This window comes from Acomys minous, assembly GCF_964271855.1.
Source record: "Acomys minous genome assembly, chromosome: 8".
Lineage (NCBI taxonomy): Eukaryota > Metazoa > Chordata > Mammalia > Rodentia > Muridae > Acomys > Acomys minous.
In genome coordinates this window covers 20,238,239-20,256,501 of record NC_140489.1, presented here as the reverse complement: position 1 = coordinate 20,256,501, position 18,263 = coordinate 20,238,239, and the positions used below count along the sequence as shown (strand labels likewise).

At 40.2% G+C, this 18,263-nt stretch overlaps 1 protein-coding gene across 9 annotated transcripts in view; it reads right to left on the bottom strand.

Moving 5' to 3' along the window:
* EML5 (EMAP like 5) overlaps positions 1 to 18,033 on the bottom strand; it is a 117,686-nt gene extending 99,653 nt beyond the window's left edge. For all 9 annotated transcript variants that reach the window (XR_014781267.1, XM_084792959.1, XM_084792961.1 and 6 more), the window contains exons 1-2: positions 17,409 to 18,033; positions 4,240 to 4,399 (exon numbers count right to left, since the gene is read on the bottom strand). Coding sequence is in view for 8 of the 9 variants with exons in the window: in XM_084792959.1 (XP_084649085.1) it covers positions 4,240 to 4,399; positions 17,409 to 17,605 (357 nt within the window). In the remaining variant the exon portion in view is untranslated. The remainder of the gene's footprint in view (positions 1 to 4,239; positions 4,400 to 17,408) is intronic.
* Positions 18,034 to 18,263: the final 230 nt, after the last annotated feature.

Here is an 18,263-nt window from a genome sequence, read left to right as displayed (position 1 = left end):
TAAAAAGATGTTCAGTTCAATGAATACTAAGGAAGTATTCTAACAAAACTCCAGCCAAAAGCTAAAACTTCTAAACTATCAACACGTCTTTTAAAATGCACTATTGCACAGTTGAAGAATGGGGGGAGCGGGGAAAGGAAACTGAGTACAAAACAAAAAAATCCTTGGTGAGAATCCTGGAGGGCAGGAAACATTTACCATAAACATATCAGGTGAAACTTGTTATTTGGGTTTGTCTTTTTGTTTGCTGTTTTGTTTTGGTTGTTGTTGTTGTTTTACCGAAGGGTAAAGAGCAACAAGAGAGAAAAGTGTAGGGAATCTACCTAAATGCGGAATTACAGCCTTTGACCAAAGGAACGAATTCCTCAGAATAGGGAACAATGGTAAGTAACTCCTTCTTAAAGAAAGGATAACTGTAAGAAAAAGTAAACTCCATGAACATCTGCAAGGGTGATAAGCCTGCTCACTGGTGCATGACCTAGGTTTACACGGGTCATGAACCCTGAAGTGGAAATCCCTTTTATGGGGCTTCTAAGGTCTGGTGTGTTTTCCAAGAAAGTTCAGTAGCACATTACAGACAATATAAATCAAATATGATGCAACGTGCACTGCATTACTGCATTCTTTAAAGAATTCCTATAGGTAGAAATTCAAATAAAATAAGCTACAGAGTAGGAACAAAACAGGCATTTCAGCACAAACACAGGGAATTGAGACCATAAGTGAAAATAATCAAGTCCCAACAATGAACAAGCTATACAACGCTGGAATCAGATCAACAATATAAGATAAACTTAACATACACAAAGAAGTAAAAATAAGGTTTCAAAATATCTGCATAAGAGCAAAAAGTAAAAAACAATAAAAAGTATCCAAAGATATACAGAGAAACAAGACTTCTTGAAATGAAAACTAGATGAAGCTAAAAATTCAGTGGAAGAGTTTAATAAATCAGAAAGAGATGAAAAGACACAGTTATAGGAATTAATAAGACTGAAGTAATGAAAAATGTAAGAAACATGGAAGATGAAATTCTAGCCAAAAAGAAGCAACAGGGCCTGAACTTGACCACTGCTGTGACATATAGAAAACTGTACAAAAATATATGAAGCATTTTAACAGTAAGCAAGGCACTGTGAATCATGAAAGAGCGGAAGGAAGAAATGAGCGTGAGTTCTACAGCTGACTTAACTTCACTTAGGAAAGGATTTCTACATTAAGGTACCCAAAGGTAGAATCCCTTAGCAGCCTGGAGTTCAGAGACTAAGATGGCTAATACGTAGGGCACAGATGCTGAAGAAAAACTGTCTGCAGGTGAGATTTGAGAATGCTATTCTTTCTGTGTATAGGGCAATAACCATAAGACCACAAAAAGAAATTCCTTTAAAAGAACAACGGGGAAATAAAGGCAAAGTGGAGGTATGTCTGTGAACCTCGTGGGTACTATTAAAGGCCCAGGATGGTGATACCTTAGCAGAGAAGCTAAAAGTCACCCCAGAAGAAAAGCTACTCTAGGCCTCCCCAACTTCCCACTGTAAAATGTTTAAAAATTAGCTTTTCACAAGGACTGAGGACTGTAAAGGGGCCACTGTAATAAGTCACTTTAAATATTACATAACACTACAGTGTCCAGCATTTAATAAAAATTATCAGATGAAGGAACATGAAAATATGACCAACTTTGAGAGGCTGTCAGTCAACCGAAACAGACGCAAAAATGATGAAGATGTCTAAAATGAAAAGATACTAGCCATGAAAATGAAAGTGCCGGGCTAGGGCAATGTCCCAGGAAAGTGCTTCTTACTCAAGCATGAAGGTCTGAATTTGGTCCCCAGCACACACATGGAGAAAACAAACAGTGTATGGAAGCATCCACCTGCTAACCCCATGCCAAGGACACAAAGGCAGGAATTCCTGGCCAATTAGTCTAGCCAAATGTGTGAGCTCCAGGTTCAGTGATAGAGCTCGTCTCAAAAAATAAGATATCACTAGCTACAGCAAAGACCAGGGGGTCACAAAGCTTAAACTATTAAGCACTTGGTGTTATACAAATGTTTACCAGCACTTGATTTGGCACATGAATTAACAGCAGGTTGGAACACCATGATTTAAGATATAGAAGACTATACTTTTATAATACTTGGTTGTGTTTTTAGATAAATTATACAGTAAGTTAGCCTCCCCCTTTTCTCATTGCTACATGAATCTTCAGTCCCTGTTTGTTATAGATTTTCTAAAAATAGACTTCTCTAGCCTTAATTATCCTCAAGAAAACAGGCTACTAGTATTAATATATATATCCAGCTAATTTAAGAGATAGCCTTTAGGAAAAGAATATTTAGCCTTGCTACCTAGTAGGAAGCTTGCCAATTGGATAAATCCTAAATTATCACATATGCTTTCAAATCTAGCAGAAAATAAAAACATTAGACAATATTTCCTACTCAACATCTTATAAGGAATTTATAAACAGGTATGTTTGATCAAAAATATATTTCAAATTATGACATTAAAATAGTTTCCTTACCCTGGCACAGTGGCATACACCTATAATCCCAGCACTTGGAGAGACAAAGGCAGGTGGATTGCTAAGAGTTTGAGGCCAGTCTGACTACAAAGCGAGTCCAGGACTGCCAAGGCTACACAGAGAAACCCTGTCTAAAAAAACAAACAAACAAAAAACCCAAACCAAACAAACTAATAATAATATCATTCTTATTTTCTTATAAGGAAAATTATTATAAAATAATCTATCTTGCCAGGAGTTTCTTACATTGACTGTACTTTTCAAAGGTTGAATTCCTTTTGATATATAAGCAACTACCTCCTAAGGTCACATGTCTGAGACAGAAAAGCATTGTTAAAAATATAAGCTTTGGCCGGGCGGGGGTGGTGGTGCACACCTTTAACCCCAGCACTTGGGAGGCAGACGCAGGTGGATTGCTGTGTGACTGACGCCAGCCTGGTCTACCATGCAAGTCCAGGACAGCCAAGGCTACACAGAGAAACCCTGTCTCAAAAAGCATATATATATATATATATATATTTTTTTTTAAATAAGCTTTGGCGTATAAGATAAGAGACCTGATTCCCACTCTTGTTCCACTCACTAGCTGTTATTTTACCTCAGTTTCTTTCTCTGCAAAATAGAGATAACAACAGAATCTGTTTCATAGGATTGTCACAAGGATTCAATGAGATCATGCAGGTTAGGAAAATGCCTGGTACACAGAGTGTATTCTATATTTCTATGGATTTCTAAGCTTAAAATTTTAATGCGTAAGCCAGGCATGGTGGCGCAAACCTTTAATCCCAGCATTCAGGAGGCAGAGGCAGGCGGATTGCTATGAGTTCGAGGCCAGCCTGGTCTACAAAGTGAGTCCAGGACAGCCAAAGCTACACAGGGAGACACTGTCTTGAAAAACCAAAGAAAATTAAAAAAAAATAAAAATTTTAATATGTAATAATAAAAAACTAACCACTTTTAAAACACATTTTAGTTATAACAGCTTCTATGCAGAACTACAAAAAAGCCTTGGCTTGTTAGAGGATATTTTGGAAACTGATTAGCCCTGTGAAGTTGTTTTAATCTTGATTTTGTATATATGCAACTCATTGATATTGTCTCATTTTCAATGAAAATATAATTATAAAAGAAAAAACTTAAAGTAACTTAAAGTTAAAATATATATATATCTCTACGCAGAGAAACTTAATTTCCTAAGGTGTTTTCCACATGCTCTCACCTGGAAAATAGTTACAGATCAAATTTTCTGTAACAACCCAGTAATAGTCCAGTGAATGGGAATTTGGGGGCGGGGCAGGATTTAGAATAATTTGACTGAGAAAGTTCTTGGTAAAGATAAAATCAACACCCGTTGTTTTTATTTTTGTTAGCTATGTCATTAACACATCTTACTTATACTTCAATAACTTCAGATAAATAATATTTTTCTTTTTTGATTTTTGAGACAGGGCTTCTCTGTGTAGCCTTGGCTGTCCTGGACTCCCTTTGTAGACCAGGCTGGCCTCGAACTCACAGCGATCCACCTGCCTCTGCTTCCTGAGTGCTGGGATTAAAGGTGTGCGCTACCACACCCGGCTTATAATGATTTCTTATATTTCTGGTTGTGGGCCTAGCCTTTAACAGTTGAGCCATCTCTCCAGCCCTTATAATGATTTCTTATAGCAGGCATTTTAAAATCAAAATTTATACAAAAGAGGAAAATTGTCAAATACCTGTCCATCCAAGTCGAATGCTAAACAAGCTATACCATGTGTATGAACATCCTTCAGGACTGACACAGTCTGGACAGTGTAGGAATCCCAAACACAGATGTAAGGCTCTTTCCCAACTTGTCCTGTTGCTACCAACACTCGATCAGGATGCAGTGCAAGACTAAAAAGTAAAGAATAAATAAATAAATAAATAAATAAATAAATAAAATGACTTGAAACTGTTTATCAAACTTTTATAGTTTAATATAGATACTTGTATTTCCAATATCAACACTAGACTTTGTTCATCTTAAATAATTTGTATTTAGAAATAATTTCTACAAAAATTATTAAGAATAATAACATACTTTATAAAGTTACAATAAACTAATTATAGCCTTCATAAACTCCATATGATATAGCGTGCATAAACTTCTCAAGAAAAGAGATCTCACAAAAAATCAACAGAACTATAGCAACAAATCTGTAGCAACTTACCACATGCCATTTCTTTATTTGGTAGTTATGTTGTAGACCTTCTTTTCAATCATACTAGTCCTTTTATTGACTAATATTAGACTAAATCTAGGGGCTGGGGAGACGGCTCTGTGGGAAAGCACTTTCCATGAGAATGTGAAGACCTGCGCTCATACTCCTGGAACCCACTAAATACCACGTGGACAGTGCAGGCCACCTGTAATTCCAACCTGGGAGGGCAGAGGATCCCCAAAGCAAGCTGGTGTAATTAAGAGACCCTGCCTCACTGAGTAAGAGACTAGGGTAATCAAGGATGGTTGCCAGCCTCAATCTTGGGCCTCTACATGCACTTAAACCTACAGGCACATGCACCTCATACATGTATGCACAAACATGCATACACAAACACACATATAAATCAGATATACACATGTGAAAATTTTTTAAATGGTTAAATCTTGATGTCCAAAGTGGCATTTGGTAGCATTTATACTTGTACCACACTAATCAATTACAAATATCATTATAAAGAAACAGTAGTGTTACTTAGACTTTACAGAAAGTGGTCAACAAGTCTTTAACAGTAACAAAGAGTCCAGCAAGCAGTAAGGTCTATATGCTCATACATCAGCAGAAGGCAGGGACAAAATAAAACTCTACCTGATAAATGTTTCTACAAGGGAGTTTAAATGATCAGATTTGCCTTTAGATAAAGAGACATTCACCTGCATTTCTCTACACTAGCAGAGAACACGTAAAAAATATTGAGAAAATCCAAATTACAGTAACACCAAGAAGAGCAAATACAGTAAGAAACTTAAGGCAGCATATGAATTCTACACTGGAATTTAGAACCCCACCAACTGAAAACTATTTTAAGAGGTCTAAATAGGATAAAACACATCAGTTCTAGGCTTAAAAGAGTGCAATATTGTTAAGATGTTATGCTTCTCAAATTCATCTAAAACCAACAAAATCTCTGTCAAAGTACCAGTTATAAATAAATACAAATAATATAGAAAGTTTGATCCCACAAATATTATACAGTTATACAGCCAGTTAAAAAACAGTTTAGCAGAGTTACTATAGAATACAATTCTATTTCTAGATACATTCCTAAAAGCAGTAAAAAAACATATGTCCACACAAGATTTGTATATATATGTTCAGGCCAAAATTATTCATAACAGCAAAAAGTGACAGCTCAAATGTTCATAACTGAATGGAGAAAAAAGAAGTAAAGTGCTAATAGGGTTGTAACAAGACGAACTCTGAAAGTTAACACTAGATGGAAGAAAATATATACATATGAGCCACAAACACACATTTACATGAAATGTCTGGAATAAGTAACACTCACGTGGTAGACTTTTATTGGGAAAACACAACACACAAATGTCTATTCACCAGGAATTGGGAACCCGCAATAGACCAAAGTAAAGATCATGCCAATGTCCAACTTGGTGAACCGAAGTTTATATTGGGGTCACCAACGGGAGTATGGGTGAGGAGTCACATGGAACAAGGATGAGTCAGAAGCAGCTGCATCACTGCAAAGCCCACCCCAACATGAGCAAGAACTCACAAGGGCTGCAATGTTGAAGCTCTCTATACACCGCCGCAGCAGCTGCCAGTCTGTGCATCTCCTTCCAGCTCAGCCAGTCACTTCCCCTATCAATCGTTTACACCTTTTCATTGATGACAAAGGACAGACATATGACCTCTCAAGTGTCAGGAGCCTCCCCTTCCCTTCAGGGAAGAATATTTCAAGTCTAAGAAAAATGTCATACAACAAAGAGCCATGTCCAGATTCAGCATTTGACAGCACTCCTCCCCACCCTCCAACAACAACAGTGAGTTCTCAAAAGAACCTATGACTTCCCTGCCTTGGGTTTTGACCATGTCTACAGTATCAGGCATGAACTCCCTCATGTGGAACAGACCTCAAGTACAATCAAGAGGGCAGTTCGTTACCTCCAATGCATACTGTAGTGCCTGAATAAGAATAGTCCCACGGGCTCATAGATTTGAATGCTTGGTCACCAGGGAGTGGCACTTTTTGGAAAGATTAGGAGGTATGGCCTTGTTGGAGTAGGTGTGGCCTTATTAAAGGAAGTGTGTCAATAGGGGTGGGCTTTAAGGTTTCAGAAGCTGAAGCCAGACCCAGAAGCTCTCTCCCATCCTGCGACCTGTGGATGCTGATGGAGAACTCTCAGCTACTTCCCCAGGACCATACCTGCCTACATGACGACAATGGACTAACCCTCTGAAACTGCAAGCAAGCCTCAATTAAATGCTTCCCTTTGTAAGAGTTGCCATGCTCAGCCAGGTGCACGCCTTTAATCCCAGCACTCAGGGAGGCAGAGGCAGGCAGATCGCTGTGAGTTAGAGGCCAGCCTGGTCTACAAAGCGAGTCCACGACAGCTAATGCTACACAGAGAAATCCTGTTTCAAAAAAAAAAAAAGTTGCCATCACGGTGTCTCTTCACAGCAATAGAACACTGACTAATACACATAGCTTTGCTACTATTGTACCAATGGCCACATCTTCTCTGGAAGGTCAGTGTTGTACTAAGCACTATATAACAATGTAAAAGAGTTCCCCCTTTGCTACACCCACACCAGCATCTGTTTTCATTGGTTCCTCCTCTTCTTCCTCTTCTTCCTCTTCTTCTTCTTCCTCCTCCTCCTCCTCCTCCTCTTCTTCTTCTTCTTCTAATTTAGCCATTCTGGCTGGGGGCTGGGATAAGATGGAATCTTAAAGTAGTTTTTAAAAATCATTTTATTTTTTAAATTATAATGTAAATAAATCATTTTCCTCCCTTTCCTTTCCTTCTTCCAACTCCTCCTATGCAGTTCTCTCTCAAATTCATGACTTCTCTTTTCTTTAATTGTTATTAAGTAAACATAAATAAGCAAATACAACCTTCTTAGCTCTTCCCTGAAGAAAACCATTTCTCCCACTCTCAGTATTCCCCAGTCTCCACAGTTCTTTGTCTAGGATTGAGTTCCTGCAGGCTTTCCCCCTTTCACTTAGCATTGACCATTGATGTCATCCTTGTTCAGGATTTGTTTAGATAGCCATGTAGATCAGACTTCATAGGTACAGCCTCTCTGACACAGAAGCCTTCTTTTGAGTTGTTGATCAGAACTAAGAGACTCCCAAAACATTATAGCCTATTGCTGTTGCCCTTGGTTGTCTCCTAGAAGTGGAAAGTAAGACCCTACCACTAAAGATGCCATGTGGGCAGGACCCACAGGCCTTGAGCTGGATCTGATCTGAAAGCCTCCTTCCTGAGGACTAGCTTTCAAGGTACCAGAAGGGACTATGCAAGCTCCCAGGAGAGGGAAGCAACCAACAGTCCTACCCAGCTATTACCCACAGTGACCGGCACAGCAATAGAGACACACATATGTTGGAAGTAACTAACAGCCACTTGGGACATAAGGTCTGCTCTACAAGAGAGAAAACATGCAGGTACTGAAAACCTAACATAGCTTTAGTCTATATTTCACTGGTGGCTAAGAGTGTTGAATACTTGTAAAGGTGTTTACTAGCCATTGTTTTAAATGTTCTGTTCCACAACCCATTTTAAAAACTGAGTTGTTTGTTTTCTTGGTGATTAGTTTTGTTGACATTGTTTAGTTTTCTGTATGTTCTAGAAACTAATCCCCTGTCAGATGTACAGCTGGCAATTTATCCATTTTAAGTTGTGCGTTGTGAAGATTGGAGGTAAGGATCTAGTTTCAGTTTTCTGAACATTGAAATCCAGGTTTCCTAGTACCACTTGTTGAACATGTTGTCTTTCCTCTGATGTGTATTTTGGCATCTCTGTCAAAGATCTAGTAGATATGGTTATGCTGACCTATGTGTCTGCTTTTGCGCAGGTACAATGCTGTTTTTATTACCATGGCTCTATAATACAATTTAAAACTAACAATGCTGATGCCTCCTGCAATATTCTTTTTGTTCAGGACTGCTTTGGCTACTCTTGGTCTTTTGTGCCTCCGCACAACTTGTGAGATTGTTTTTTCTGTCTATGAAGAAAGGTCCTGGTATTTTGACTGGCGGTGCTTGAATTTGTAGATTGCTTTTAGTAGAATGGCATGCACATTCTTTTCTTTATTACTCCCTTTTAGAGTTTCCGTGATATAACCCAGAATAATTTTTTAAAGAAAAACATTTTATTTATTTATTTATTTATTTATGTATTTATTATTTACTGAAAGTAGGGCCTACAACAGAGTGTATATGGAAATAAAAGGAGTCTGTTTTCTACTTCTATATGTGCTCTGGGGATCAAACTCAGGTCATCAGGCTTGAATGGCTACAGAGTCACCTTTTAGAACAACATGAATCTGATCTTACCATCCACTTGGTTAAAACTCTCCAATGGCTTCCCTAGATCTAGACTAAAATCCTATCTGGATGGAGTCCCTCCGGATGGTCTCAAGCCTTAACCTGGACTATTTTCCCTCTTGATCACTCTAAGCACATACTCCTTTCTGTCCATAAAAAGGTCAAGATAATTGTGCTTTTAAGTTTTTGTCTAGAATGATCTCCAAAATCTTTGCCTCATTCATCCTTTAGGTCAAAAGTATCTTGTACTAAGAAGCTCTCTCTACCTACTCACATTCATTTCAGTATATTCTATACATTATCCTAATGTACTTACAGAAATATCAGCTATCTAAAACTACTATTGTGTGTGTATATATATATATATATATATATATATATATATATATATATATATATGATCTTACACTTTCTATTAATATCTATATGCCAACCAATAGAGCAGAAACTTTGTGCATGCACACACACTTTCTTTTATTCATTTAGAATCCTAAGCACCTAAAGCAATGATTAGTTCATGTAGTTATTCAATCAATAATTATAAGCTGAATTTCCAAAGAAGCTACTAAAGTTAAAAGGAAATTGTGAATAAATTAATCTTCAACAAAGGAAAACTCTTATAAAACTGCTTTTATTCCATCCTTTATAACAGCAAAAACTTTAATACCACCTAAAAACATGGGGATTTTTCCATAATATTAAGAAAAGCCTCTGGTATAATATTGAGCAAAAACATAATCTATATTTTACATATAGTGTGATCTCAACTGCTCAGGACTGCATGTACCAAAAAAGCTCACAAGGAAATAATCTAGAATACAATATAGCAATATTGCTAGATGGCAAGGTTGCAGATAAATATTTTTCTGTGGCTTTCAGATTTCTGTAATAAGTATTACTAACTTAAAATAGCAACAAAACTCTGAGAACCTAGAAAACTTTTCATAATCCCTATAATGTCAATTTCAAACTTCTATATAGTCTTTTGAAACTATAGCTATCAAAACTACCTTTTCTGTGCCAGGCATGGTGGTGCACGCCTTTAATCCCAACACTCAGGAGGCAGAGGCAGGAGGATCACTGTGAGTTCAAGGCCAGTCTGGTCTACAAAGTGAGTCCAGGACAGCCAAGGCTACACAGAGAAACCCTGTCTCGAAAACTAAAAAAACCAAACCAACCAAACAACAACAACAAAAAACCTTACCTTTTGTAAAGGCTTAGCTTTTCAATCTAGCACCCAAGTTCCAGATAAGATTTCTACTCCCAGGTCTCAGGTCTCATGTTTTATGTGTTAAATACATTGCCTACTAGTTAACTATCAATCAGCACAGTCTTTCTCAACCAACTGTGGCCTCTGGTGCTAGTCATCATCTAGACTATAAGATTAGAGGAGCCTTATTCTTTCCACTCGGGTTGGACTTACACCCTAATCCTCGATGAACCATACTACCTATAGCTGATAACCACCGAGGTGGTTAGATCTGGTTATATCAATAGGTGCAAGTTAAATACTATAAGACACATGCTTAATAAAACTACATGTGCTGTTACCAGCCCCAACCATGTACTGAAGTAAGTATGAAATACAACCCTGCTGGCTTTTATTTTTTTAAAACCTACTTTATTTAGGGTTCGTTAATGCCTCTACCTCCCTTCCAACCCAGTGACCCTAGGTAGGAGAGAAAGAAAGCTAGTAGGGACAGGGGTTATAGACATTTTAAAACTCAGTTCACTAGGGGGTGATTCAACTCTTCATTGTCAGGATTCCTGCAGTCCAGCAAAGCAACGGCAAACACAGCAGCAGGAACTAGCAATAGCAGTAGCAATAGCAGGGACCAGCAGCAACCTCTTCAAATTTTTCTCTAAAGAGTTTTTCTCTCTAGGAGTGTCTTGAAGTAAGGCAAGGCAAGTGATATGAAGCAATGAAAAGCGATCTCTCTCTGTTTTGCGGCTCTTATTTATACCCTCCCAGAATCCGCATGAGGATGTTTTCCAGTTGGCAAAAACAATGTTCTCTCCCCCTGCACTAGACAAAGATCACATGACCTCTCACGAGTCTTCTGTTCTGCATCCCACACTTGGGATCAAAGCAAAAACATGTTTACTTAACATAACCAAAACTTCCAGTACACAACTGTCCACACTGAGGGCAGTAGTATAGAGTATTGTAGGTCCTGACAAAGTACTGGAAAAGGATACAAAGACATAGATTCAATATAATGGAAAGGAGAGCAAATGAATGCCTTCTCTAATTGGGAAGTGAAGTGCCACACAATGTCCAGATTATTTTTCTCTCATCTCTCCTTCCCTGTCCTCGCCAATGCTCATTGTCCCTTTCCTCCTGTTGACCCTCTTTCTCTCCCTCTTTCCCTATTTCCTGGCTGTCCTCAAGTGAGTAGCCTCCTCTGTCATGTACACTGAGCCATGACATTTTGCCTTGCCTTAGGCCCTAAGCAACAAAAGACCACCCAACCTTCTGTTGAAATCTCTAAAAACCATAAGCAAAAATACCGACTTCTCCATTTAAAAAGCTGACTCACAGTGTAAGACATAAGAACCTGTATTTCAAGTGAGTTCCAGGACAGCCAGGGCTACACAGAGAAACCCTGTCTCAAAAAGACAAAAATTAAAAATAAATTTTTAAAAAAAATCTGTATTTTCCATAAGTTTTCAGGTACTATTCCTATTGCTAATCTGAAGACCACACTGTGAGTAGTAAGAATCTAGGGCTGCCAGCCACATGCCACTGTTTGATTCTTTGATTTAAATAACAAAGTAAGATAGAAACTGCTGGAATGTCTTAGAACGTGCTGGTTTTATATATTAAAACAGCACAATTTTACTTCTTTCTGGACCTCCTTTTCCCTGACCATTTGAACATAACGGCCTCCTGAGAAGGTGTTACACGTAACATAACAACCACAGGGCAGCTAACATCTTGACCAATGGGAAGCAGGTTTGGTCATATCTGATGTCTCCACTCCCCTCATTTGCCCTTCTGCTCCTCTGGCCATAGCTGTTATTTCATTCGTCACCTTCCCTGCATTTAAATATTGGAGCACAAAAGAAATCCATTTTCAGGTCCACTTTCTGTCTATACTTGCTGCTCTGGTGACTTGACTGAGATTCGTGGCTTTACTACTGTCATGCTGATACCACCCCAACTTATCCTGGCCATACCAGACTGCTTCCTTTCATGACCCCATTTCCCTGTGTATGCGGTATCTCAAATTGAACTCTTCTAACACAGTGCTTCTGATTTCTCCTTTCTCCACAAACAGAAAATACTTCCCACAATCTTTCCCAACTAAGTAACTGCTAACTCCAATTCTCCAGATGTTCTGGTCAAAATTTCTATGATCGTTATTGGACTCCTTTTCTCTTATAATTTATGGCTGGTTTATTAAGAAATCATGTTTCTATCTTTAAAATACACCCAGGATTTATCCTTTCTCACTGTATTCACTGTTACTCCTCTCGCTATCTCGCGGCTAGACCAAGCCCCTGACACTCCTGGAATGAAATACAAGAGTCTCCTCAGTGGTTTCCCTGCTTCCCTCCTGCCCCTCTGCTCCAGAATGTTCTGAATATAGAAGCCACTGTGATTTTTGTTATTCTCCAAGCCAATAACTTCATTAAATTGTCGTCTTGGTCAGTGTTCTATTGCTGTGAAGAGACACCATGACCGTGGCAACTCTTATAAAAGAAAGTATTTAACTGGTGCTTGCTTACAGATTCAGAGGTTTACCGTTATCAGGATGGTGGGGAGCATGGGGGCACACAGTCAGACACGGTGCTGGAGGAGTAGCTCAGAGTTCCACATCTAGATCCAAAGGCAGCAGGAAGAGAGAGGCACTGGACCTGGCTTGAGCTTTTGAAACCTCAAGACCCCACCCCACCTCCCAGTGACACACTTCCTCTAACAAGGCCGCACTTACTCCAAGACCACATTCTCCTATTCCTTCTCAAGTAGGGCCACGCCCTGATGACTAAGCATTCAAATCAATGAACCTATGGGGACCACTCTTATTCAAACCACAACTGTTAAAACAACTTCCAGTCTCAGAGAGAAGGCCAAAACTCCCTCAGCAAGGTCCTACGGGATCTGCTCCATCTTATTTTCACCTCACTGAGCCTAAGTTCATGCTACTCCAGCCACAGCAATTCTCTCACTGTTCGTCAAATCCATCAGGACTTCTACTTCAGAGCTTATGTACAGAAGAGGCCCTTTGCCTAGTGTGCCCTTTACTCAGGTTTCTACACAGTATACGTCCTCCCCTCCAAGTCTCTAGACTATCATGCTAATAATGAGGCCTCCCTTCCATCCTATCTCAGGACCAACCTAAAACATTCTCAACAGTTCTGCTCCTTTCTCCTTAGTTACACACACACACACACACACACACACACACACACACACACACACCCCACCACCACCATCACCACCACCACCACCAATAAAATACTATTCAGCCTTAAAGAGGACAAATTTGTACCATTTTGACAACATGGATGGAACCTGAGATCCCTGTTAGTTAAAATAAAACAAACTAGAAGATCTCACTCACATATGGAATTGCTTTCTGAATTGATCTCATACAACTTGGTAGCAGAATGGTAGTTACAAGAGAGTAGGGAAAACAAGGCAGAGAGGCAGGATAGGAAACAGATGTTCAGTGAGTCCTAAGATATGGTTAGGAATATGAATTCTAGTGTGCTATTGCACAGTGGGGTGGCTACAGTTAATGAATGCGCTCTGTATTTTGTAACACTAGAAGGATTTTTAATGTTTTCACCAAGAAGCAATGATAAATGCTTAAGAACACAGAATATTTTTACAGAGATGTAAACATTATACAATAAATACACATATCAAAATTTGTACAATTTTTGGTTTTATGTATCAACTTTTAAATTTTTAGAAAGTATATTAATAATGTGGCATGACCAAGTTGTGTCAAGTGGTGACAAAAATTCAAAAAGATGTGAATTGATAACTAGCCACTGGATTTGGCAATGTGTAGGTCACTGGTGACACTGAGAGAAACGGCTGCAGCAAAATAGAACCAAAGGTAAATATGATAGGTGGGGGTGAAAGTAGTGAAACAACTTTCACACATTCTGTTATAACATAAGAGCCTGACATATTAGAATACTGTTTCCCAGAATACTTAAGCTGAGTCTTTAAGAAAAATAGGGAGAAAGTCCTTTGAAGAAATAGATGGAATTCATTTAAAAATATTTCAAGTCCTAAATCTATAAAATGTGGACAACTGGGTAAACCAGAGGCTAATGTTAAAACACACCAATTTAGCTGTATCCCACCATGGTCCTTCCTGGTATGCATGATTTGGAAATTTTTAACAATATTCACTACTTTGCAAAATAAATGTTAATGGGCAAATACATAATAAGAAAAATATAAAGACTATCAAATCCTCTGGGGAAATTAATTATCAAAAGTTTCAGAATACAAACCAGGCCATTGGTAAGCATCTTATGCTAAAAAAGAACTAGCAACAGTCTAAAAACTGTTGCAAATATCCAATGAAGAAATTGAAACAACAGAACTTGAAACTCATCACACAGGCACACCTGTGCGCATACACACACACACACACACACACACACACACACACACACACACACCAAGAAAAGAAAGTCTTGTATTACTTTTCATTGACATTCACTTGCAAGTATCAACAAGTTACTGGAATAAATCCTTGTAAAGGATAAGGGACTAGAAGTGTGATACACTCAGATAAGGGCGAACAAAGGTGGACAACTATAAGTGATGTAATAAAATGATGTGACAATATAAGGAACCACTTAGATGACAGTAAGATTACAGAAACACCCAACAAATAACAGACTATTCAAACTTTATACCCAACATAGCACTTACAGCTTTAAAACTAAATGACAATGTCCCGTTCCCTTTAGAACAGTCTTAGCCTCAAGTCATACTTCACCAACAAATCACAAACAGAATTTCAGCAGATAACAGAAATAAAACGGATGAAAACATTTTCATTATTAAGGCTAATATAATACTGTTTTCTATTATCCATCACATTTGTGAATGCTATATTTTCTGCTGAGAAAAAAAAACTGAGTAGTTATTGGAATGGTTTATCTGCTTACAGGCCAAGCACTGAATTGAAAAACAACAACAACAACAACAGGCTTTAATGTTTGACCATTTTTATCTCACAAGAATAATCTGCCATTACTATCTGAAATAAAATTTCCAAAGCACCCTGACTCCAAAAAACAAAATAAATAAATAAATAAATCCAAAGCACTTTGCTTTCTCAATTATATTCTTTAGTATTATATTTGTACCACAATCTTTACTACATTGGTAGTTCAGCTTTTACTATGCAGGACAACTTTTCAGGAGCTCTTTTTTACACTGTCATAAATTATATAAGAATGTATCACTTGTAGCAAATCACAGACATGTAAATATGTTTGTCGTTCTGAAGTATGTTGAGACACATGTATGGGTTGCAGAAGGCAAAAGTATGACCTTCCTTACAGTTTACTGAGACGAAATACAAAAATCACCGTTAGTGAAGCTCAGTGATCCAGCACTTAACTATGTGTGAGACCCTGAGTTCAATCTGCAGTGTGACCAAAGAATAAAAATTTCAAGCAGTGTGTCACATACACACAGCTTCTCCTGTGTTATCCTGTCCTGCTCGCAGGATGCAGCAATAACCTCATCTCCCCTGAAATAAATCACTTCGTGCTTTGGACAGCCTCGATATTACATGGCTCTCACAAGGAGTGAAAACAATGCAATTGCACTCACTATAAAGACTTCACTATCCATCACACTTGCACCCCTTACTGGATTTAACCTAATAATATCTGGAGGGAGACCGCTAGTTCTTGTAGTTCTGTAAAGCTAGCAACCCAATCCATGCAGACGGACAGACAGGACGGGGTTGGGGGCAAAAGAAAAGAAAACAAGATAACTCTGTTCTTGGGGTGAATAACGAGATCAGTAATTACTATTACTTCTGTTCAAGGTAGTGATTTTGGACTTATAGTAAGTCTGAAGCCCTGATCACCATAATAAAAAATTCCTAATTTGAGAATAAAATTGCTTGTCGGATTCCTTTCCAAAAACCTCAATGCAGAAAATCTCACTGCAGTGTCTAATAAGCAGGTGGATGAGAGAATAAAAGCCCCCACCATGCCTTCAGTACTCTACAATCTCCAAATCTGTTTACTTTTACTTTGCTCCATCCTATCTGACCTTCTGCTTGCCTGAGGCCCCCTACCCCCTTATATATGTATACAGAGAGCTAAAATAATACAACCTGCTAGAGTTCCAGCACCAGTTTCTTGCTTAAGAGGCATCAAACCACGACACTGATTTGAAGTGCCTAACTGGGAATAAAATTAAGCTTGATCACAGAACCTGAGTTAAGAACTCAGAAGCATCAACAGAAACACACTCTTAATTTATTTTGTAACACATTCATTTCGAAAGAAAAAAAAGTGCTTGAGGCAACAATCAATTCTAACACTCCTAACTTTAACTTCAAAGTTCTACTAAGATGTTGAAATATTACCCTATGTACTTCTTACCAAAGAAAGGTAAACGTCACGACCAACGTTAAGATGCAGATCAATAAAGACCAAAATACGCACACCTTGTGGTTGAAATTACAAACAGGTAAAGCAACCTTAAGATTACTTTGATGAAAATAAACAACAGAACTGGAAATCAGTGTGGGGCTTTTTCTCATAGAAGACATACCCTCAAATTGCCTTCCAGTGTGTAAATTTCAACCTCCATTGACTTGCCTCGAGAGTAACATCTGAGTTTCCTTACTATCTGCTGATGATTGATTGCTGGTAGTGAAACCTGAACTAGTAACAAAGGCCACGAGTTGAGTACCCTCCTGGACACCATGTGATGGATGCATTCCCCGGCCCTACGCTTTGCAGAGCTTGGGTTAGTCTTGTGTTAAATATTTCCTACCCTTGGCTCTATAAGCTTTCTTTTAACAGGAAAGCAATCCCCGGGTCTAAATAAGAAAAACAACCTTTCGACAAGTTTCCTGATTTTGATGGGATGGGAAAGGTCACAAAGCCATTAAAGCGAATGACCTGAGGATCGTCCTTCCCATCTGAAGGAGGCTCCCCGAGAATGGAAAGACGCGAAAAGCAGAGCGCTAAGTGGGTGGGCTCGGGACCAGATAGATGCACATTGCTTTCCTGGGTGATGTCGGGAGCGGTCACGACTTCCAGAAGGGCAGACAGGTGCAAACTCCGAGAGCACTCGGCAAGGGTGACAGCGCGCCCCCACCCCCTTCCCCAAACCCCAAGCCGGTACCTGATGATGTCGTCGCTGTGGCCGCGGTAGAACTTCTGCCGATGCTCCCGCGGGCTGTACACTACGCCGACCCCAGCCACGAAGTACACGATCTCCTTGGCCGCCGTGTAGTAGAGGTTGTTGCGGCACTGGTGGCCCCGGTAGCCGTACACCCACTCGAGCCGCAGGTGGCAGCTCGGGGCGCTCCGGGCCGCCATGTCGGGGCGCCCACCCGTCGCTGCGGCTTGGGGCCCGCGGTCGTCGCCGGGGCCGGGTGACGAAAGCTCTCCCGCTGGCGGTCGGGACGCTACTCTAAGCCGAGCCCGGCAGCTGCATCTTGCTTGTGCCGCCGCCTCAGCCCACGGGCGGGAGGAAAACCCTCGCCTCACCGAACATGCCGAGGGCCGCGAGCGCCGCCGGCCGTCCGGGAGTCTTGCGCGTCTCAGAGCTCACCGTGTCCCCTCAGCCCAGCGCCTAGGCTGGGAGACAACCAAGCGAGGTGTGGGGTGCTTGCGGGGGGAGCCTCCAGCCCGCTGCTTCTCACCCGGCCCTGTGCACCGGGCGCCCGGGCTGGGTCACCTGCGGAGCTTGAAGTCTAGCGGATGCCTCGCCTCCACAGCCCCGCGGTGCCGCGCCGCGCGCTCCCGAGCCCAGCTGAGTGGCGGACAGGCGGAGACGCGTGGCCCCGCCCCCCGGGTGCTCTCGCCCCGCCCCTCCCCTTCGCCGGCCCCGCCTCTCCGGTAGCCCCGCCCCACGGATTGAGCAGAATCTGGGCGCTCCCTGCTTATCCCCCCCCCAATCCCCCCCCCCCCCACACTGTTGCTATCCTGCAGCCCTCCCTTCCAAACACCCACCCTCGCGGGACCTGGATTACTC